Raw genomic sequence first — 22,295 nt, 5'->3', positions numbered from 1 at the left:
GATGGAGCTAGATTGTTGAGAGCTTTGTAGGTTAGAAGTAAGATTTTAAATTCAATTCCAGACTTGACAGGGAGCCAGTGTAGAGACGCTCCAACTGTTGAGATATGATCTCTCTTACTAACTCCAGTTAAGACTCTGGCAGTAGCATTTTGGATCAACTGAAGACTTTTTATTTGCCTGTGAAAAAGCTGTAAAAAAAAGAAAAAAGCTTCACACAGAAATGGACCGAGTCCTACAGGTACTATCCATTTATGTGTATTGCAAAATTAAAATGTCTACTAGGAATATATCATCTTGGCTAAAAGAGATTAGGACAAAGTCTTTTTGGTGGCACTCACATCTTGTTTTTTGACGTTAAAACGAGAGACAACTTCACACACTTCTGCTGTGCTTTTGTTGTGCACTTTGTGTAGGGAAGATTTTCACTTCAAACTGTGGTTCTGTAAATAGAAGTTCCTGGACTGCAGGGGTACCCGGTGGGGTGGAAGGAGATTGAGCTCAGGAAGATGACCCCAACAGTCAGCTCACATTAGCAGCTGAAATATGACTAACAAGGTGGTGACTTTCTGGGACAGCCAGCTGTTATTATCTCATATTCTTTCGTTTCGCCCTCATATTCATGCACATACAAATTCACAATTAGAATTTGCTAGCATGCATAATATAAAACCTTGGACACATCATTATTAGAAAAGTAAATGTGGCTAATAATGCAAGAATATTGACTATTTAAGACCCAAAAGTGCCTTTTGTTTATAACGTATCAGCAGAATATTTAACTTGTAAAGTAAATTAAATTTTTTTTTAATGATCAATCATAAAAATTGCACTTTAAGGTTGGTAATGGACATCTTTTTTCATTTAGATGTTTTTTACACAAAGGCAATGCATGTTTGACTCAGGTCCTGTTTGTTTTGTGACTTGGGGGGGGAAAAATAGGAAATTGAACTGATTGTTGAAATTCTTTGTGGAAAACTGCTGAATGGTTGAGAATGAAATCTACTGATTGAATTCAAAGTTTGGGAGTAACCAGAGTAGGATATAAATACTATTAGCAAATTAATTAGTTTAATTAAAGGGGTCAGGTGGCATTTGAGCAAACTTAACAGTCTTTTTTATTGAAGAAGGGATTCTAAATTGTAAATATGTTGAATAATTACCCAACTTTTGTTTATTTCAGGTTCAGACCACCACTATGTGCATCTCCGTCAGTCTGAGTGGTTCTGTGGTTCTTGGCTGCCTGTTTGCCCCCAAAATCCACATCATCCTGTTCCAACCCCAGAAAAACGTGGCCTCACTCAGAGTCACAGCGAGTCGCTTCAGCGCCACAGTATCCACTTCAGCCTCTGCTCCCAGCTCCAGCTTCTCTAAAGGTGCTCACATAAATTTCCACATTCTTTTTTTCTTTTGAGTTATATTACATTAGTGATTTATTTTATTCCCACTAGTTTAAGGAACTCTTTTTCACAGTCACCCGTGTTATAATTTTTATTTTTGAAGAATTCTTCTGGTTCTTTTCCAGACAGTTTTAAACCTGCATTTGCTACAAAAGAAACATAATTAGGATCTCTTGGCTTTAAGAAACCCGAGAGACCCATCACCTAGATGTCCCTTCTATCTTGGGCTTGAAGGAAAATTGCTGCACAATTGCTATAATTTAGGAACGACAACAGTGTTTTTAACAGTTTCCACTTTGGTCTAAGAGCATGTTGTATACAGAAAGCGTGCTTGTTAAAGTGACTCATAACCATCCATTGAGTGCTGAACTGACAGCTTAATTTTAGTTCTTTCAAACCTACGTGCCACATTCAGTGCTGTGAATTACAGCGTTAGTAATCAGTTAGTGTGAAGGACTTGGCTCCTAATTTATTGCATTCATACTTCTTAAATAGAATTTTTGTCAACAATATTATAAAAAGTATATAAATATTTAACGGCTTGTTCAATTTGTGGTGTACCTCAAGGATGAGACCTTGCCCCCTTTTATTTTCCAGCTGTCATGCTTTCTTTGAACCAGCCTCTTCATATCAGTAGTATATTGTACCATTTCTATGGAGATTACACTCGACTGTACACATTTCAAACACCAACAGCAGCTTTGCTGGCTGGGTCATAATTTTCAGTGATAATATGTCTGAGGGTTTTATGTCTTTCAGTCTTGTTGATTCATTGATTTACATTGATTTCTTGATTACATTTAGTCATTTGTGGCAGTTACTATAGTGAAATCACACAGGCTGCTAAGAGGATTTCAACCTTAATTTTGATGCTCAAGTGAAAAATGTTCAATTAGGTTACTTTTCATGCATTTATCAACTTTAACCATGTTTACTATAATGTACTTTACAGAGGTTTACGGATGAAGTGCAAAGTCTGTTTGAGATTTTTTTTTTAATTCAAATAATAAGTCTTGGTGGTAGTACATAAAAAATGTTTTTGCTAAAGGGATACAATTTAATGCTATATTTTTTTAAAATGAGTCAAAATTTGATTGTGCAGAAAAAAAAACTGTATTAACATAATGATATGAAAAAGATAAAAGATTCAAAAATAATGATGCTTTCTCAGCATGAAGTAATTTAAGAGAGGAAGTGGAACTCTGTCCTGTGGTCTGATAAATCTGCATTTAAATATCTTTTTGAAAACCATGGATACCACATTTTCTGGGCTAAAAAGATGAGGAACTGCATCTGTGATGATACGGGGAGCATTAGAGCGCATAAACACATCTGTGAAGACACAATTAATACTGAACCAAATTTATTCTGCCATTTTGGCAGCACCTTAAAAAAAGCTGTACTTTTATGACTAGTCTGTACCAGACCACATAACAGTGAAGTTCTGGAACATATAATCACTAATTTCTTTTTCTAGGATTTCATTATAAAAGTATAACACTTTTATGCTAAACAAAAAGGAAAGAAAAGAGTGGGGAAGCTTAATTTAGCATAAAAATATCCATAATGAAAAAGTCTATATCAGCATCTAAACCTCATTATGTGGCATCTAATTTGTGTAATGTGTAGACGAACAGTAATGGGTTTTCAGACTGTAAGCTGAGATTTAAACAAGTCAGCGCTCCCAGCCAACCAACCAGCCAGCCAAGAAATTGCCCAGCAGATTACAAAAGAGAAAAATATTGTTTTAATTAGTGAACTTTACAGGGTTAGGTGGATTTGTTAACTCAGTCCCAGAGTTCCCAGTCTTTAAAGTTAATAGCAACTTTCCAGACCGGATTTCACAAACAGAGCAACTATTTTCAACCAGTATAGCAAAGATTTGGTATTTGCTCACAGTTTCAAAGAAAAAAGAAATAATGTTTATTTATTGTATGTGAAGATACAAGAAAGCTAGCTTAACTACAGAATCTATCTATCTATCTATCTATCTATCTATCTATCTATCTATCTATCTAAGTATCTATCTATGTATCTATCTATGTATCTATCTATGCTATCTAAGCAGAACATATTGAAAGGTCCTTGCATGTTTAAATCAGGGGTTCTCAAACGTTTTGGGTTCAGGGACCCCTGACATAGGAGAAAAAGTTTTGGGGACCCCCTCATAATTATTAAATATTTGTAATCAATTTGTCTCTTTAATGCAATGGAAATATTTGTGTAACATAAATACTTAAGACCTGTTCTTTAATAGTGGTAATACAATTTTTATACTTTTAAACATGGGGTATTTTTCATTCAAGACACAATTAATTAACAAAATGTTTAGTTTCAACTTCCAAAAATTACAGTTTTGAGAAATTTAAGAGAATCAAAAACCACTTTAAACCTTTACCTATTCAATTAATGAACATAGCGTATCACCAATTCTTCAAATGATTACATAATTACATCAAACTGAACAGAATTATAACAGCAGTAGTCACACCAAGTAACAGGGCTTAATTTGTAAACCGATCGATGCCGGAACGCAAATAGCAGGTGGGGAGTGGCGGGGGGTCCTCCCCGAGAAAATTCTGATTTAAGTAAATGTGAGTTCCTGCATTTTGGTGTATTTTAACAAGTTGTTAAACATCTATGTGCATGTAAAAAATATTGAATATATATGTATATTTGCGGACCCTCAGGGGTCTGAGAACCACAGTTTGAGAACCATTGCTTTAAACCTTACCATACATACCACTTTATTTATAAAGCACTTAAAACAGCAACAAGGCCAACATAAATCTTTCTATGTTGTGTCCGGTATGCAGAATTTTTTAATCTAAAACACTTTTCTAATATTTATTTAACAAATAATAATAATAATAATAATAATAATAATAATAATAAAATTTTTAAAAAGCCAATTTCCATCATTTGCTGCTTAGTGTGTATCTCTGGTTCAGTCATGCTTCTTATCAGCAGAGAAATAAAATTAAATTAACAAAATAAAGCTCTGGCTAATGTCACGACTCTTTTCCTCTCAGGATCAGCCTCCAACTACGTGCCAGCAGTGTGTAATGGCCGCGAGGTGGTGGACTCCACAACGTCCTCTTTGTGAAAAAGTTTCCTCTGTAAGCACAAAAGACCCCCCACCATCAGTCATCCTTCCATCAAACAGGACCCTGAGTGATGGACTGACCTCCCCCCACATCATCTCATGTTGCAGATAACTGTCAGGGTCAAGTGACCGGCAGCAGCAAACATAGCTCTAACTGTGAAAGCTAACGATCCTACATCCAGCAGTATGTACCAGCTGTAAAGCCTTTTCATGTATAGATTGTAAATGCTGTGATCTCCTTGGTTTACAGGTAGATGTGTTTATTTGCACTGTGCCTTGTCCTAAAGAGTCTCATTGTCAAATGGGTGGTTGTGAAGCAATAGTGTAATATGAAAAGGCATTTTCTTTCTTGTCATAACAGTGCTGTGAATATATCCAGATGTTAACATTGTTGAAAAAAATGCTATGAAATAAGTTTAACACTGTTAAAATGTGTAATTAATTGTAGGGAATGATTAAAAAAAATACTCAACACTATAAAGGACATGTTACTGTAGACTAGTTTCTGTGTTTTCTTGTAATTTATGTAAATAAGATGTTTTCTAATTAAATACTTGAATCTAAAGAGTGCAGACATGCCATTCAATGACTTCTGTTTATTGAAGCAAATTGACTAAATATTTCTATATGCACAATGTTATCTTTTCTGCTTGTTCAGTTCTCACAAATTAAATTTATTTATAGAGATCTTCAGTCAATCAGTTTCATTTTGGGGGCCGGCTGTGGCTGAGTAGTTAGAGTTGTCGTCTTCCAATGCAAGAGTTGGGGGTTCGATTCCACCAGCAGTCACATGTTGAAGTGTCCCAGGGCAAAACACTGAACCCCTCATTGCCTCCGATGTGTCCCATCGATTTATGAATGTGATAAAGCACTGATTATTCTGTTTAGATCTAGTAAAGTGCTGTATGAATGGATGAATGAGGACACAGATTGTAGAGCTTCGAGTATCTTGATAAGATAGAAAGGTGCTGTATAAATAGTCCATTTACCATTTTTAAACCAACTTTAAATGATTTAAATGACAGAAATGACTGCCACTGTAACAGCAAAAGACTGTTATAGACTTCTAGTACAACATAAATGGATAAAAATAACTAAGATTGGTAAAAAAAAGTAACCAGAACACCTGCAAAACAACCAAGAACAGTAAAAACACAGACAGGATTTGTCATTGAACATTTATTCAACCTTTATTTATACAGCCTAGTCTCATTGAGCCACAAGGACTCATTTACAAGAGACCTGTACATTTATGTACACAACATACATTTCAATCTGCAGTATAATTGCAAGTTACCACTATATAAAAGGTAGTCTTCAAGAATTACTCCTTTTTTTAAAATGCGAGTTGTTCGGATATTTGTCCTACAGTTGATTTCAGGTAAATTAATAGCATTACCTGTAGGTCTTCTACCAACAAAGCATATGAAGAGTTTTCTGATGCATGCTCAACAAACCAGGTAGAAAAATCTAAAAGTTAAGTCAGGTCCTCTGTGATATCTCGTTTGTATAAATGTTACCTCAAACTATTAATAACCTGAGCAGAAGTTATTATGGAAGGAAACGAAAAGAAAACGTCTTGGTTCAGTTCCTGCAGAGCTGCTTCTTCACATCTTAATCCTGGAACGGCCCAATTTACCCACAATGCTTTGATTCTTACACTGAAAGGGAAAGTGCATTTTTTATAAAATAGCACAGAAGCTCACAGCAAAGACCTGTGAATACTTCGCACCCTGTATACAACAGCAAGAAGAATAAAAACTGCATCCAGTTTATTAAGCTTTTTATTTACAAAACAGGTATTTCATTATTCAGTCAACTTGATTTCCTTCTGCACCCTGAGGTTTTCTTTTCAGAGGAATGATATAGATGCCATTTTTGGCTTCTTTTAATCTCCACCATCGCCCCAATCTGTAAACATAAAAAGTTTTAAATTATCAGCTTTGAATATGATGCATAAATCAGATAAAATCTAAATATGAACCTAAATCTAAAGAAAGATGTGTCATTCTTTTAAATAAGTAGCGTACATGACAGTAGTCCAGACATGCAGATGTTACTGAAAACTACAGGAAGCATTTCTGATTCATTTCACTGAATCAGTTCTAAACTCAAATGACTGAATTTTAACTGAATAGTGTAAATGAAAATAAATCCATAAATAAAACAAGGTTAAGAAATTATCTTATACAAATAAATACCATCGCTTAACAGATAATTATCATTTCTAGAACAAAATTTGTGAGTTGTCATTTTGTTTTTACTATAAAAAGTGTATTTTAAGAAATAAAACTGAGTATTCCCCTTCCTGATTATTGGAGCTTGAGATCGATAGGCGGATAGGTGCAGCGTCTGCAGTGAAGCAGGCGCTGTACAGGTCTGTTGTGGTGAAGAGAGAGCTGAGTCAAAAGGCGAAGCTCTCAATTTACCGATCGATCTACGTTCCCACCCTCATCTATGGTCACGAGCTTTGGGTTGTGACCGAAAGAATGAGATCTCGGATACAAGCGGCTGAAATGAGTTTTCTCCGCAGGGTGTCTGGGCTCTCCCTTAGAGATAGGGTGAGAAGCTCGATCATCCGGGAGGGACTCGGAGTAGAGCCGCTGCTTCTCCACGGCGAGAGGAGCCAGTTGAGGTGGCTTGGGCATCTGGTTAGGATGCCTTCTGGACGCCTCCCTGGTGAGGTGTTCCGGACACGTCCCACCGGAAGAAGGCCCAGGGGAAGACCCAGGACACGCTGGAGGGACTATGTTTCTCGGCTGGCCTGGGAACGCCTCGGGATTCCCCCGGAAGAGCTGGCCCAAGTGGCTGGGGAGAGGGAAGTCTGGGCCTCCCTACTTAGGCTGCTACCCCCGCGACCCGACCCCGGATAAACGGAAGAAAATGGATGGATGGATATAAAAAGTGTATTTTAAGAAATAAAACTGAGTATTCCCCTTCCTGCGATCCAATCCTTTAAAGAAAACCTGGTTAGATATATGAAGATCTGGAGCAGGGATGGACCAAAACTGCCATCTAGTGGAAGTTAATATTCTCAACATGAGCCTGCACTGATTTGCATCAGTTGTCTGGACCTCTGCACGCAGTTTCCATGGAAACGTGACCCATAATGTTCTACCTGTGCTCCTGTCCGACTCCAACTACCAAGAACTGACCAGAGCTGGAAAACTTCAGGCTGTTGATAAAACCGTTCTGGAAACAGAAGGCAGAGGACAAAAGCGACTGTTTGTTTAGCTGGCTTATGGCAATTTGGGTTCCAGAGGGAATTCATCATCAAGGATCAGTTTATTAAAAAATAACAATTTGCATTTTGTTTACCACTGGTACAGAGAAGAGAAGCTCCAATCCACGATAGCTCTGACCACATTTCCACACATTCACCTGAGAGTTATGAGAACCTGAAAAAAAAAAAAAAGTTACGTTTGGTCACATCTGAATCATATAAAGCACTTAAAATTAAGCTAAAAATCTAACATTTATAAAGAAAAAATGATTAAAACCACAATAGATTCATTTGATAAAACGTTTGTGAAGAGCTGGTGATCTTGTGTCTGTGTAAGTAAAAAGCTTGTGATTCTCACAGCCCAAAGCACCTGAGGCGACGGTATCGGAGTTCTGAAGGGCTGCGACTGAGGCCACCCAATGAGGCTGCTCCAGCCCCGAGTCGCCATGGCAACCGTGAGCCTGCTTCACCGTGCAGAGAGGCTTCTTCTTGTTGACACTCCAAAGACACAGAGAGCTGAGTGTGTGTGGAAAATGAAGAGGGTATGAAAGGGAAACATGAATGAGTCCGGCAGCACAAAGAGATCCTGGATAAAACAACGCGGAGCAACAATAAACAGAAAAATGGCGGCTCTTACCCATCATCCGCTCCTGTTATCATGTGCTCTTCATTTATGAGCTGGACACAGTCAATTGAACCACTGAGGGACAAACAATGAAGACGATGCAACACATTACGTAAGGCCCCGTCTTTTCACAGAAACATGCACTTCGTCTTCAGTAAAGGCAACGGATTACGCTGAAAAATTACGAGCACGGAGTGGAGTCTGTGCACAACCTCGTCTTACAATGTGAACAAACACCATGATACCAATGTTCCATCTCAAGGAGTGAACGACAGTTCCAACATTGTTACCACCCAATCAGATTAAATTATCTTCCCATTTGCTTGAGATTTGCTGGAATCTTAAAAGAACGAAAGAAAGAAAAAAATGACAGGATAAATTTTGAAGGGGACTTCCATTTGGTGTTTTATTTTGAACCAGTATAACTCCAAAAATTAATCAGTTGTAGATGTGATGACCATGCACACTTTCAGTAAAATTCACAGTGGTTAAAATATTTTGCTAACAGACAAATTGGCTGATACGAACGATTAACGTCAAGGTATCAAGAAATTATTTCACATATTGTGTACTGCTCGGGAGACACTTTGTGGATTGCTCTCAGCTATTACCACACAAAACTTAAGCCCAACGTCTCTATGAAAATTTGTCTCCAAAATGGACCAGTTTTACATGTTCATATATGAATTAACGCAGAGAAACGCTTCTGATGCTGTCTCTTGTTCAAGAGTGGCTTGACACAAGGAATGCGACAGCTGAAACCCATGTCTTGCATACGTCTGTGCGTGGTGGTTCTTGAAGCACCGACTCCAGCTGCAGTCCACCCTTTGTGAATCTCCCCCATTTTGGAATGGGTTTTGTTTCACCATCCTCTCCAGGGTGCGGTTATCCCCATTGCATGTGAAGTACATATCCTTAGCAAATGTATATAGTATACTGTGTGCATGACCTTAGTAAAAGTATACAGTATAGTGTTCTCTAATGAAGCGTTGAAGTTGTATGAAGACTTTAATCTGCACCATCAAGACCAACATCATTCTGAAGGAAGAGAGGGATTTTAACAACTTTTCTCTAGTTGAGGGGTTGTCAGATATAACTTAAAAAATTATAGCACAGGAAGTCCTTTGAAGAGTATAAATTAACTTAATTTTTTTTAAATTCTAGACACAGATTTCACCCCTAAAATGATTATTTCATTCAAAGGGATTATATTTACAGGATTTCAGTTCATGTAGTTATTTAATAACTACATGTAGTGCTACTACTTGTGGACTGCACAAGCTGACAACGCTTTTTACAACAATAAAACTGTCTTAAAGGCAAAATAGATTAAAAGGACTGGCAGTCAAATAAACAATATTTGTTATGAAGAAAACAAAGTGTGAAAATGTATGTTGTTCACATATGGACAATTACAGACAGACAAAACAAAAACTGAGTCAAATTCTTGATGAAAAATTGTATCAACTTCTTTCCTTTTCTTTTTTTTTGGCCATATTTTCTGTCTGCTGAAAAACCAGCTCATGTTCACAGGATATTAAACTACTAGTGAAACTATAGGTCCTCTGAATTTAACAATGTAGATCAGCAGACAAGAATACTGTGAATATAAAAGCATGTACAACATTCTCACACTCACAAAGACTAAAAACAAAATAAAAACCTACGCTAGAGAAGCACGGGTCAGAGATTCAAAGAAACTCACCCATGTCCATGAAACACCAGCTGGGACTCCTCGGCTATCTTCCACACCCTCACAGTGCCGTCCCGCCCCCCTGCAGTCACGCAGCGTTCACGGCTCAGACTGTCTAGACCTGTGATCGAATCCTGATGGCCAAAGCTACAGAAATTCCCAATCTCAGTTTAATTCAAACATTATGCATGAAGAAAATGGCAGGAAAGGAACAAACTGATCTTCCAACCAGTTACTTACAGGGTTTCCACGTATGCGTTCTCGTCTACATTCCACACCTTGATTGAACGGTCATGAGAAGCACTGTACAGATCATGAGTCCCCTTCCTGAAGGAAAGACCCTGAGAAGGAAAAACACAAATACTAGTCATCACATAGCAAACATTTATTTTAAATTATAAAAAGATTACGGCTACACGGAGCTAAGCATGAAAGAATGGAACTTACCGACACGGGGCCTTTGTGTCCTGTAAATTTATACAGATGTTTACAAGTTTCTGCCTCCCAGATCATGATCAGTTTGTTCATGTCTCCAGTGGCCTAAAAGAATGCAACACAGCTGTCATTTACTTGGAACTAACTAACAGAAGCAAGTAAAAGAGAGGATAATCCTCACCAAATATTTTCCATCTGAGGATATGGTCATGCACAGGATGTGAGCTGTGTGTCCAACATGGCACTCTTCTGTTCCTTTCCTTCCTCCATGTATCGTGTGCAGCTTCCTGCCACTTTCAATGTCCCCTGAACATAAGAGAAACCAGTCAAGTAAAAGGTTTGCAAACATAATTGTTCCAATGAAATTAAAACCACAATAGAGTTTGTTGATTACTAACATTTAATGACTGAGCAGTCTTTGGCAGCAGAGAAGATGCATTTGTCATCAGGTGAGATGACAAGACAGGTAAGTGGAAGTTTGTGTCCCTTGAATACTCTGATCTCTGAAGCATCGGGTGGGATGAGCTGAAAGGCAGAAAGACGATCAAGTAAAACCGAAACTAGACAGGCTGCAGGATGCAAACAAGTGAACATGCTCACTTACATCTTTGGCAATAATACGTTGGAGTTTTCCTTTCTGCTCAAGCTGTTGGGGAAATTAAGTACAGCAACAGATCATTCAAAAACAAACACACAATAATAACAACAAAACAAGATAAACATTTTAAATTTGGCTTTATTAGTCCAATTTTTTAAAAGCATATGTATTTCCATCACTATTGGTAGAATGGAGTACAATATGAAATGCATTTCTTTTTTTCTTCTATTTGGACAAAAAATAATGTGACTGTGGCTCAGCTTAGGTCAACATAGGGACTGGATTTGTGCTGCCCACCCCTGCAAAAATCAAAGTCTAGAGAAACAACAAGCATTTCTGAATTGTTCTTAATATTTTTGATCCAAGTCATAAGTAAAGTCCTTACGTTTCTCTACTCTTTCTTGCAGAAATATAATATAGGCCTGTTTCAAACCAGCTTTTTGTTACATTAAAAAAAGAAAAAGGACAAGTGTATTATTGAGAGCTGCATTTTAGAGCTGATTCAGCTTCGGATCAAATTTGGTAGCACCTGAGTGGAGAATCAGTAGCTATATACACTGATTTTAAACACAAATGGAAAACCTAAAAGACCTGCTATGTGTATGAAATAAGATGTCATTTTAGCAAAATTGTAGTAACCAAAAGACAAAAAAACCCTCAGTAGATCTGAGAATGCATTAAATTTGCAGAGCAAAGGGACTGAAAACTAAAGCTTCAACTCCAAAACCATTTTAACAGTATTCTTAAAAAAACAAGTAATTGTTTGTGTTATGTATATTGTGAATAAACAGCTGTACTTATTGAGTTTGAAGTATTTTTCTGCCTCTTATGGGGTTTGCATAATTAAAGTAGCATTATGAAATTTGCTCTCAAATCATCAGTACACAAACAGGAGACTCTTCTTACCACTTCTTCTTGGAGTCTTCCTGCGATCAAATCGGTCTCAAAGGCATCATCTTCAGCTTTATTTTCCTCTGTTAAGAACAAATCCTCTTTTTAAAACAGTCACGTCACACAATATAGTGGTACAAAATAAAGCTTTGTGTACACAATTTTACCCTCTTCCTTCAGCTGTTCCAGGTAAAGTTTAGCTAATCTGAGCTTCTTCTCCTGGGGAGTTTCCTCATACTTAATCTCCTCTTTGGCCTGCCTTCTCCTCTTGGTCACTGCAGGACTACAGAACCAAACACAACACAGCCATGTTAAAACAAATTATCTGTACGTAATATTCAGATTTAATTTGAAAGGTTGTATACAGAAATGCACCTTTCTGTCTCAGAGTCACTGGAAATCTCTTCGTTGAATTTGTGGATGTTTTTTTTCGCGATTAATTTGATATTTCCACCTGAACCACCATCACCCTGCCCCAGAAGACAGAGACATTTTCTAATCATCCACAGACAGGCTTAGTAAGTGTAAATTAAATAACCGTGTTGTTCGCTAACGTGATTAGCTTGCTGGCTAACAGTTGAGTTCTCTTACCTTTCGTTTTGACGCCGCTGTATCTTTTCCTTTTTTGGCTAATTTAGGGTTTGATTTCGTCTTAATAAAGAATGAAGAAGACATGATAACATGTCAAATGAAACGTTTTACAATAAACTTTAATTAACACTCCAACTTTCCTTTACTAGCAACATAAACCCCACATGTGTGCAAGACTGCGATCATGCTGCTGAACGTTCATGCCTAGAGTAACCGCGTTCTGATTGGCTAGAAGTCACGTCCGTTTTCACACGTCCCGCCCTTTGTTGAAATACCCGATTTTAATTGGTTGAATTACTAAACAGGATTAACAGGAAACTGTACTCGGCCGAAATGCTTCCCACGGGAACTACTTTTGCACAGCTTTGTTCCACACGTACTTTTAAGAAAATATGAATTTAAAAAACAGCGGTTGTGTACACATGAACTCCACACACAGCGAAACATAAATATAAGCACGGTATTTCAAGCGTATTTAACTGGAAATGTTTTGCTCGAGTAATGAGATCTAGTCGTAAATATATCAGGACCTATTTACTGTAATACTGGAGTAGTACTACTACTTCCTCTACTACGCAGTATTTGCATGTACTCCGCTGTCTTTGTCCTCATTGAACGGTTGTGTTTTTATTTTATCCTTGAAGGCAGTCTGGGCGTTTAGGCGAGCGTTTTTTAAAATTATTATTCCTTTATGCTGTTCAGTGTTAAAGGTGAGTTAGATGTGATGAGAAGATGAAGTTTGAATCCCTCGGTAGCTCCAGGCAGCTGCTGGAGGTTAGGAGGGGGGTGGAGGAGGTACGGGGGGGAGCCAGTGTTTGCGTTGCGAACCAAACAAATAAACAAAAATGTCCGTGTTTTGCATGAATTAGTTTTTAATAACATTGATAATTAAACAGAAAAATAGTGTCAAGAAATTTCCAGAAGTTTGACTGTACCCCCCAGCTGTGCTGAAAAGCTGACTTTTTGAAATATGTGCGCTTTATTTATTTATTTTTCTTTCAGGTTTCCCCATTTTCCTTTCTGATGGCACCAAAAAGAAGCCGTGGAACAGCAAGTCCAACAGAACCTCATGTGAAGGTGATAAAGATTGGCGGGGATGGAGATATGCAGGACTTTCATTCTGAATCAATGGAGGAGAGATTCAGGATGGCAGAAGAGTCCAGCCCCTCACCTCCTCCCAACAATGAGGTGAGAAACTCCAGGATTTCACAGAAATAAATCAACATGTGGATGGTGTAAAGACAATTGCTCATGTTCTGTTTCTTACCCCCTCTCTTGTTTGGCAGCATGAAGTCATTGACTTTGATGAAGACAGTTTTACAGCTTCAGGCATCAGAACAGACACCATCAGCCTTCTCATGAAAATAGACCAGCTTCAGGCACAACTCAAATACGAACGCAGATGTAGAATTTTGGCTGAGAGAGAACTGAGGGAGCTCAGAGGTGGGTAGAAACACAAATGATCAACGTGTTTAACAAACAAATAAAATACATAGCAAAAGTTCTGTTGAGCTCATGCCCTTTGACACAGTCAAGTCAAGTCAAATGTATTTGTATAGCACATTTAAAACAGGAACTGTTACCAAAGTGCTTAACAAAAAGATCACGTCATCAAATAAAAATAACAAGATATAATTACAGCATCAGGAATAAAAGCACAAAAACAAAACATAAGTAGAAACAATGAAATACTTAATCAGATCGCCCTGGGTTAAATGCCAATGAGTATAGATGTGATTTGTGGAGAGATTTAAAAGCAGGGACTGAAGTGGCCTGTCGAATGTTAAGGGGCAGATTGTTCCAGAGCTTAAGGCCCATGACTGAAAATGCTCCATCTCCTCTGAGCTTCAACCTGGTGTTTGATACAACCACAAGCAGCTGGTCTGATCTCAAAGCCCAAGAAGGAGCATAAGGATGAAGAAGGTCAGAGAGGTATGAGGGTGCAAGGTCATTAATGCACTTAAATGTCAGCAGAAGCATTTAAAATCAATTCTGACACGCACAGGGAGCCAGTGACGGGAGGACAGAACCGGTGAAACGTGCTGTAACCTGCGAGTTCATGTTAGTAGCCGAGCTGCAGCATTTTGGAGTCATTCATGCAGTTTTGATTTGTTTACTCAGCAATAACACACAGAATAGTTCAAAATCTGACAGGCAAGCATTATATATATATATATATATGTATATATATGTATATATATATGTATATATACCATACCATACCAATTTATTTATATAGCACTTTAAACAGTGACAAAGCACACCAAAGTGCTGTACAGGGACAAACAGAACAAGCACATAGCAACAGATTACATAACAGGACACCAAATATATATATATATATATATTAATAAATGTTTGACTTTATCAATCAACATTTTTGGACTCATTTTCATTAAAAAATGAATAAAATGTTTCTTGAAGCCAATAATTGCTTGTTATAAACTGCTGCATACATTAGTCCATTATTGGTGTTGTTTACAAAATGGTTAAAACAGGTCAGGAGAAATAGAAAATTTAGCTTTTGCCATCTTGTTTCCTTTTTGACATTCTTGCATTGAGCAAGAAATCTTTTGAAAACTCTTGGGAATGACTGAAACTCTTGCACTGACTGTTTATACATCTGAGCAGCGATTGGTCAAATCTTCAGCAGTAATTTTTCTGCTCCGATGCAAAATATGCAGGTTCTTTTTGAATACTCATCAGAAATCACTGGAAAGATGAGGACGATCAGCACAGATAAAAAAAATAATCTGTGAAGCATGGTGGAAGACATTAAATTAGTATTTAATTAACCTCCTAGGACCTGGCATCCACATATGTGGACAACCTGATATCCACATATGCAAGAGTTCGAGTCTTAGGTTAATGTTCAAATTGTAGTCTTGAACTGAATTACTGATCTTTTATACATTTTTAATGAGGACAGTTTTACATTTTACTGAACATGTTGGCTAAGCTGTGAGCACGTCATAAAATATTCACCTCTCTATCCTCACTTGTTACATGTCTGTTTTCCCTCCTCAATTCAACACGTTCCCAGAGATGAACAGCCTGATGCTGCAGATGAGGCACACGGCACACGAGCTCCGAATCACTCTGGATCATGTTCTCCACGGAGGTCCGGCAACGGTTGGGTCACAAAACCCAGAGGAACTTGTGACGTTCCTGCCAGAGCCTGAAGTACAGATGAGAACAGTTGATAATATGCAAGAGGTGAGTGCTCCAAGTCAAGTCCCATTTATTTATATAGCACATTTAAAACAGTAACTGTTATCAAAGTCAACTGATATGTCAGTGACGTGTCCAATCACCTGTCAACTGACATTTATTTCAATTCACACCACTACAGTTAAAGGCAGAGAGTTCATTAATATATCCTCATCAAAAACACTGTATTTTTTGCCCTATAAGTTGCATTTTTTTTGCATAATTTACATGCCCTGCAACTTGTTTGATTTTTTTCCCATATTTATATATAAACCAATTTTTGGCTGAGATATGACTGTTTTCATTCATTCTGACTGAAAATATTGAACACTACCATTTTCAGCTGCTAGATGGCACTCGAGTAGTATTGTGTGCCATGTAATAAGTAAAAGTGGCTATTAATGACACAGTCGGCTTGCCATAGCCTGCCACCTTCGTCCAGCTGGCCTGGAGCAACCGTCAAATCCTCTTCATTTCACTGCACCACCCCCGAGAAATGCAGCTGATTTGACCATTGAATTGCATTTATTAAGTAAAAGTTCAACTGAGACACACCTTTGCTATAAAGTTGAGCAAACAAATAATTGTTTTTAGGTGGTCATCATGTTAAATTTTGAAGAAATGCACAGCGAGTCCTTCCGTGCATGCGCTTACTTCCAGGTATCGGCTTTTGAAATTCAGCTGATTTGACCATTGAATTGCATTTATTAAGTAAAAGTTTAACTAAGACACACCTTTGCTATAATTTCAAGCAAACAAATAATTGTTTTTAAGTGTTATTCTTGTTAAATTCTTGTTAAAGTCCTCCCGTGCACGCTCCTGCGTCCGCCATTTGGCAGCCAATCGATTTTTGGCACAACACCGGCCCACATTTCCGGGTTGTCAGTGGTGACGCATAACAAACACGACGCATCAGCGGTGATGCATAATAGATGCGACGTATACGGCGAAGCAACATATTTATGGATTTTCCATTTTATTAGACATATTTGGACTGATGCGACTTAAAGGGCGATGCGACTTTTACGGCGGAAAATACGGTAGACAGTATAAATCTTGTCTGTCTGTGTTTGTAATCGCATAATAGCTCAGGAAAGTGGACAGATTTTTATGAAACACACAAAAAAATATAATTTGGTTGACGTCTAAAACTGATTTACTTTTGAAGTTAACACAATTCAAGATGTAAAAAAGTTAAATCTGGTCCTCTGGACATTCAAAAAACAAAACAAAAAAAAAAAAAAAATGTAGAAACGTTTCGTCTCTCATCCAAGAGACTTCCTCAGTCTGAGGTGCTGTATTCAGCTCAGTCTCTTAAATAGCACCTTCTCAAAGTGGATCAACCAGTTTGCTGCTGACAACCAAAACCAGCTGCTCACATGATCAAGAAGGATCATCAGCCTAACAATGGATCACTTGAGCAGCTGGTTTTGGTTGTCAGCAGCAAACTGGTTGGTCCACTCTGAGAAGGTGCTATTTATAAGACTGAGCTGAATACAGCACCTCAGACTGAGGAAGTTTCTTGGATGAAAGACGAAACGTATCTACATTTTTTTGTTGTTTTGCTTTGTTTTTGTTTTTTTTGAATGTCCAGAGGACCAGATTGAACTTTTTTAGATTTTTCTACCTGGATTATTGAGCATGCATCAGGGCAATTCAAGATGGCTCCTAAATCACTGATAATGACCTTGAAGATGACCTTAATCAAACTTAGTAAACACAAAAATGGCTATAAGTGCTTTAATTTTACAGATACTGAGCTGGAATTTGGTGTGGTAGTACCCGACTACCCGTTATGAGATCTTTACTTGAAACAGACATTAGCTGTTGGAGTCAACCTTGTTTGTCTGTTAGCAAAATATCAACTGAACTACTGGATGCATCTTAATGAAAGTCTCAGAAAATAATCATTGGATGTGATTTCACACCTGATTAACTTTTGGAGTCAATTCAATTCAGGATGTCTGCCACAGCTAATCGAGCATGCCCAGCACAAAAATGTCCACAACCCAGTTAGATTTACAAAAATATATTACGCTGACATTTGGTGTGGTAGTAGCTGAGAGTCATTCACAACACATACTGTGAGCACAACAACTCGCGTAAGGCCTTTCTTTTTATTTTTTTTTAGGTTTGACCAAATCAGCTGAGACTCTGTCATTTCACATAAAATGATTCTGGGTGATATGCATTATTTTAGAGAATACTAGGTTTACATTACTTCAGTGTCTGGATGCTTGTTGTTTTTCAGCTTGTGTTCAGTAGTTGGTAGTTTGTTTTGAAAATGCTTTTGGAGCTCACTTTTTTTTGTTTGTTTTTGTAGGATGACCCTAACTTCCTTTATCTGAGTGAAAGTCTTCGGGTGCCCAAAAATCTCTACGAGCGCATCGCAGAAATCGCTGACTACAAGAAGTACGTTTCAGCGCTGCTGATGATACTGTTCGACAGAGACACGTTGGCCACACACTGCCTTCAGAGCCGGAAGAGCTCACTAATAGGAGAGGACAACCACAAGCCTGCTCTCCCATCGGAGATTTTAAAAGGCTTCATGGGTAAGATCGACGACACAAATCCTTGCTAAGTATCTGTAAACCTCACAGTTACAGCGAGATTGCGGTTCTTTCCCTCAGATCACGTTGCAGGGAAGTTTGGCGTCGACAGCAACCTAATAAAAACCGCAATCCGCACAAAGTTGAACAACGAGGACAAGTTGATGAAGAAGAGGCTGGGCTTGAACAGAGCTGCCGCCGACAAAACCATCAGCCAAGACGCTTCGCTTCTGCCGAAAATTGAACCCATGACAAATGACTCCGAGTTCTAGCTGGTCCACTTTTACTCACGCGCTTCTCATTTCTAATAGCGTTACGTAACGAGATATCCGTAGAGTTAGCTATTTTCCAACACTTTGTAGATTTTATTATTATTTTTTAAACTTTGATATCTCTCTGTTACATGAATGTTTGACTTGGTGGTTGATAAAATGTTTGTTTTACAGTTCACCGGTGGACGGTTTTAGCTTAACAAGTCTATAACATTAATCTTTTGACAAACATTTAACCAGATGTACTTTTATGTGTACAAGTAGGACAGTTAAAACTTAATGTTGGTGAGAAACTGTGCATTAATTAGTTTGTTAGAATAAAAGTGATTATTCTTTTGTTTTAAGTATCTTTATTTTTTTTACATCTTTGATTAAAATGTAGAAAATATGAGAGAAACTGCATTCGTCTGAAATTTCTGAGTGTGGCGTGCTCTTGTGCGTCCAACAGATGTCAGTGCTGAGCCTTCATCCTGCCTCCACTCAGCCCAGCATGAGCTTGTGAAGTGAAAAACAGCACAAAAACTACTTTATTTAATCTCGAGGGGAGAAAAAAAAAACGGTGTGTGAAAAGGCAAACTACAGTGTCCTCGTTCCCACGTGAAGGGAATACAGGATGGATAAAGGATCTCTGCCACATACGTCGTGTTCATGTCTGTGGATGGTGGTGGTTTGATGCACTCATCTTCCCGTGCTGCTGACTCCTCCCTCTGGACTCGGAGGCTCACTGCGTCCACATCTCATCACCTCTGGCAGCATCAGCACCTCCCTGAAGCTACTTCACTGAAGACTTTGTTTCTTTCCTGCTTCCACCAGAAGTTTCACTGCAGCAGGAGGCGTTTGCACCTTTGGGAATAATCTGAGACAAACCCAAACCATGTGTTTTTATCTTTTTGGGGATGTTCAATTTTACAAGAACTTTTTGGAAGACCGAGGGATGTTCATGATGTAAGAAATTATATTTTGTTTTTTCGGTCAGGAGCTGCACAGTTTTGTAAACTTTAGTTCCGTTCAGGTTAATTTAGAGGTAGCGATGAAAAGGCTTTCGGATCAGTTCTGTGGTGTTGACAAAAATTACATGAGTCAAATGCTAATTATGAAAAATGAAGTGATTTCCAAATGTTTCAGGGAGATTAATTATTTTAAAGCCGTTTACAATTAAAGCAATAAAAAAGGTGAGGCATGTTATAAATCTGAATCACTCCTTTGAAGAAATAAAACACTTGCAGACACATTGAAGTGAGTCATACTTATTCAAATAACATAGTTTTTCACCTGGTTATAAATTCTCACAATTTTTCAGAAAGAAAATGTTAACTTATACTCCACTAAAATTCATTACACAGCATACATGCGTTGGACATTTTACCCCAAAATTAATGTAAAAAAGTTAAAAGATTCAACCAGTTTGTCGCAGCCCTTCAGCTTCTAACGTCCTGATCCTGGAAGATGCAGCAACGTCGTGAGCTTTTCACATAATTCAATAATTAACAAACATAAATCCAAATAATAAAAAAGTTGTAGAGGAGGGTGAGTAAAAATGAAATTTTAGGAATCGTCTCCCCTCTCACTGGATTTATCTTGTTTAAACTGGAACACCTACCTACCTAACTTTTTTTGCAGGTTTTGGTGGCCGTTCGGTTTAAACATAATTAAAATATGAATCTGTCGTTTTATTTCCGTTGTTTTTATGTCTTATTTGAGCTTCATCCTCAAAATGATTGCTTTTAATGTTACTTTTATTTAATTTGCTTATAATAAAATAATTATTATTGGACATAGCAAAGACAATGAGTTTCATTGAGCTAAATCAGGTCTATTGAGCCTAAAAGACTTGCATTATACGCATTAAAAGGTCTAATATGTTCCTTTTTTTAATGTAAAAAGCTCCAGTAGATCTGAACATGTGTAAAACGAGGACAACCTTGCATAAGAATAACGATGCACATGTGTCAGTCCTCTTCCTGCTGGAAATGTCTGTCGCCTCCCACTAGAGAAGATTACAGCTAAAGAGCATCAGTGGATCACTGGCAGGGAGTCGGCTCGTGTATTTAGGACACAAACCCACCTATACCTGAGACTTGATTCTGATCATCAGCAGAAGATGATCTGATGCAATGCAGAAAGGAAATATATGTCCAAAAGCCTGCGCAGTCATGATGCACAGCTTCAGTGGTTTGGGGTCAGGGATGATCCTGGGATATTTCAATGAAGGGCGACACAAAGAACACACTGTACAGTCAGGGTGGTGATGGTTGTGCAGCTGGTCTGAAACAAGCCCACTCACTATCTTTCATTTCCAAAGAGCGCAGACTGGAGGAGAGTCAGTGCTCATGAATTATTCTAAATGATGTTTCCGCCTCATTAAAGAGAGTCTTTTTAATTATACCTCAAAATAATTCACACTTTTCTTTTACAAGCTTTCTTAATATTTATGAAACAAGTCCCTCAGAGGTCATCTACACATTGGTTGATGGGAGGAATCAGAAAAGCATCAATGGCTAGTGATGATCGCCACACAGCCTGGAATCAGTTGAGTTAATGAATAATCTCTTGTGTAGCTGTGTTTGAGTGCAGCACGCTCATGACGTCACAATGATGTCATCGTGCTTATCTGAGCTTGGACCTGGAGTCTGACCATCAGTGAACAAAACAATGCGCTTCTCTTTTAACATCTTTTAAACCAGATTAAAGGGTTTTCAACAGAATCTTTGAAAGAGCCATTTATATTTCCACATTAAAGTGACAGTTCAAATCTCTTGAAGTCGGGTTCTGTTGAAAGGTTGTGAACCATTAATATCTTACCTGTGCAATCTGAGGCACTTACAGTAATATCTTAATATTTTAACTTTGTAATGCAAAACTGACAGAGGTGTTAATGTTATAAAATTGCAATTGCACTGAAAAAGTTTTGAGATTGGAGTCGTTTTAAGACAAGAGTATTCAATTTTGGTCTTGACCACTCTAGGAGTAGCCACTAACTCAGTTATGTCACTATACTGCTCATTTTGAGAGCCATTTGCATCAGGTAAAAGATTGATTGTACATAATCTTTTCCCATTAAATTACTCTTTGAACAAAGGGTCACAAAAAACATCTGTTCTTACTGAAGATCTGATAGACTTACTGCACAGCTGCTGTTTCTCACGATCTTTTAAAACCTTTTAGAGATGTTCAGCTTGCTCTTTTGGTTTGTTTTCACCTTCTGAAGCTGCAGCAGACTCAGCATCTCTAAGACTCATCATTTCCTGACATCAAAAACGCTCAGACAAAATTTCATTCTGTCAGGTAAACACTGTAAAGAAGCAAAAAGCAAAATTTGACTCAAAATGACGAGACTATGAAAAAACATGTGATTGGTCCTGATAGTATAAATTTCCTAAAACATCTTTTTTTTATTGCCTCATCAACTTGAAGAATAGTATTGTATTTGTAAAATGTGTTTAGAATTAGTTTTCACTTAATCTAAATGATCAAAGAATAGTTTTTAAGTACCATATTTTTCAGCCTATAAGTCGCATCAGTCAAAAAAGCGTCATGAAGAGGAAATTATACATATATATATATAAGTCGTATTCATTATGCGTCACCACTGACCCTTTGTGTTTATTATGTATGTATTCAATGGTCAAAATAGCTTCATTTCACCCAGGTGGTGCAGTTCCATCCATCCATCCATCCATCCATCCATCCATCCATCCATCCATC

General features: G+C 37.8%; 3 protein-coding genes across 4 annotated transcripts in view; 2 read left to right on the top strand and 1 right to left on the bottom strand.

Annotated features, from left to right (window-relative positions):
• Window positions 1–4,650, top strand: part of grm2b (glutamate receptor, metabotropic 2b) — a 52,294-nt gene extending 47,644 nt beyond the window's left edge. Inside the window, exons 4-5 of the mRNA XM_037679352.1 lie at window positions 1,181–1,373; window positions 4,430–4,650. Coding sequence (XP_037535280.1) covers window positions 1,181–1,373; window positions 4,430–4,503 — 267 coding nt within the window. The 3' untranslated portion in view covers window positions 4,504–4,650. The remainder of the gene's footprint in view (window positions 1–1,180; window positions 1,374–4,429) is intronic.
• Window positions 4,651–6,269: 1,619 nt separating this feature from the next.
• On the bottom strand, window positions 6,270–12,775 carry rrp9 (ribosomal RNA processing 9, U3 small nucleolar RNA binding protein). 2 transcript variants are annotated; one of them, XM_037679350.1, is made up of 15 exons: window positions 12,560–12,775; window positions 12,344–12,438; window positions 12,136–12,251; window positions 11,984–12,051; window positions 11,084–11,125; window positions 10,878–11,004; window positions 10,661–10,785; window positions 10,492–10,584; window positions 10,285–10,385; window positions 10,057–10,191; window positions 8,364–8,426; window positions 8,085–8,242; window positions 7,822–7,901; window positions 7,622–7,695; window positions 6,270–6,414 (listed from the first exon to the last, which is right to left on the bottom strand). In XM_037679350.1, the coding sequence occupies exons 1-15, from the start codon at window positions 12,641–12,643 to the stop codon at window positions 6,315–6,317; spliced, it is 1,461 nt and encodes a 486-aa protein (XP_037535278.1). In that variant the 5' UTR covers window positions 12,644–12,775; the 3' UTR covers window positions 6,270–6,314. The 2 variants fall into 2 exon arrangements, with proteins under 2 accessions (XP_037535278.1, XP_037535279.1); XM_037679351.1 differs by having other exon boundaries at window positions 8,097–8,242.
• Window positions 12,776–12,965: 190 nt separating this feature from the next.
• Window positions 12,966–18,695, top strand: LOC119412358. The gene is made up of 6 exons (XM_037679348.1): window positions 12,966–13,019; window positions 13,562–13,747; window positions 13,846–14,002; window positions 15,603–15,775; window positions 18,093–18,321; window positions 18,400–18,695. The coding sequence occupies exons 2-6, from the start codon at window positions 13,583–13,585 to the stop codon at window positions 18,588–18,590; spliced, it is 915 nt and encodes a 304-aa protein (XP_037535276.1). The 5' UTR covers window positions 12,966–13,019; window positions 13,562–13,582; the 3' UTR covers window positions 18,591–18,695.
• The last annotated feature ends 3,600 nt before the right edge of the window (window positions 18,696–22,295 follow it).

This window comes from Nematolebias whitei, chromosome 7 (assembly GCF_014905685.2).
Source record: "Nematolebias whitei isolate Nwh7 chromosome 7, NemWhi1, whole genome shotgun sequence".
NCBI classification, from domain to species: Eukaryota; Metazoa; Chordata; class Actinopteri; order Cyprinodontiformes; family Rivulidae; genus Nematolebias; species Nematolebias whitei.
Note: the sequence above shows the minus strand (reverse complement) of the source record. Positions and strands in the feature narration are given on the sequence as shown.

Excerpts from the sequence above, each read along its gene's own strand:
- rrp9 (XM_037679350.1), bottom strand. The coding sequence starts at position 12,643 with ATGTCTTCTTCATTCTTTATTAAGACGAAATCAAACCCTAAATTAGCC. Across the intron at positions 11,126-11,983 it reads GAAGACTCCAAGAAGAAGTG|CTTGAGCAGAAAGGAAAACT; the intron begins GTAAGAAGAGTC and ends TTTCCCCAACAG. Across the intron at positions 8,427-10,056 it reads CTGGTGTTTCATGGACATGG|TGGTTCAATTGACTGTGTCC; the intron begins GTGAGTTTCTTT and ends TTTGTCCCTCAG.
- LOC119412358 (XM_037679348.1), top strand. The coding sequence starts at position 13,583 with ATGGCACCAAAAAGAAGCCGTGGAACAGCAAGTCCAACAGAACCTCAT. Across the intron at positions 13,748-13,845 it reads CACCTCCTCCCAACAATGAG|CATGAAGTCATTGACTTTGA; the intron begins GTGAGAAACTCC and ends CTTGTTTGGCAG. Across the intron at positions 15,776-18,092 it reads CAGTTGATAATATGCAAGAG|GATGACCCTAACTTCCTTTA; the intron begins GTGAGTGCTCCA and ends TTGTTTTTGTAG.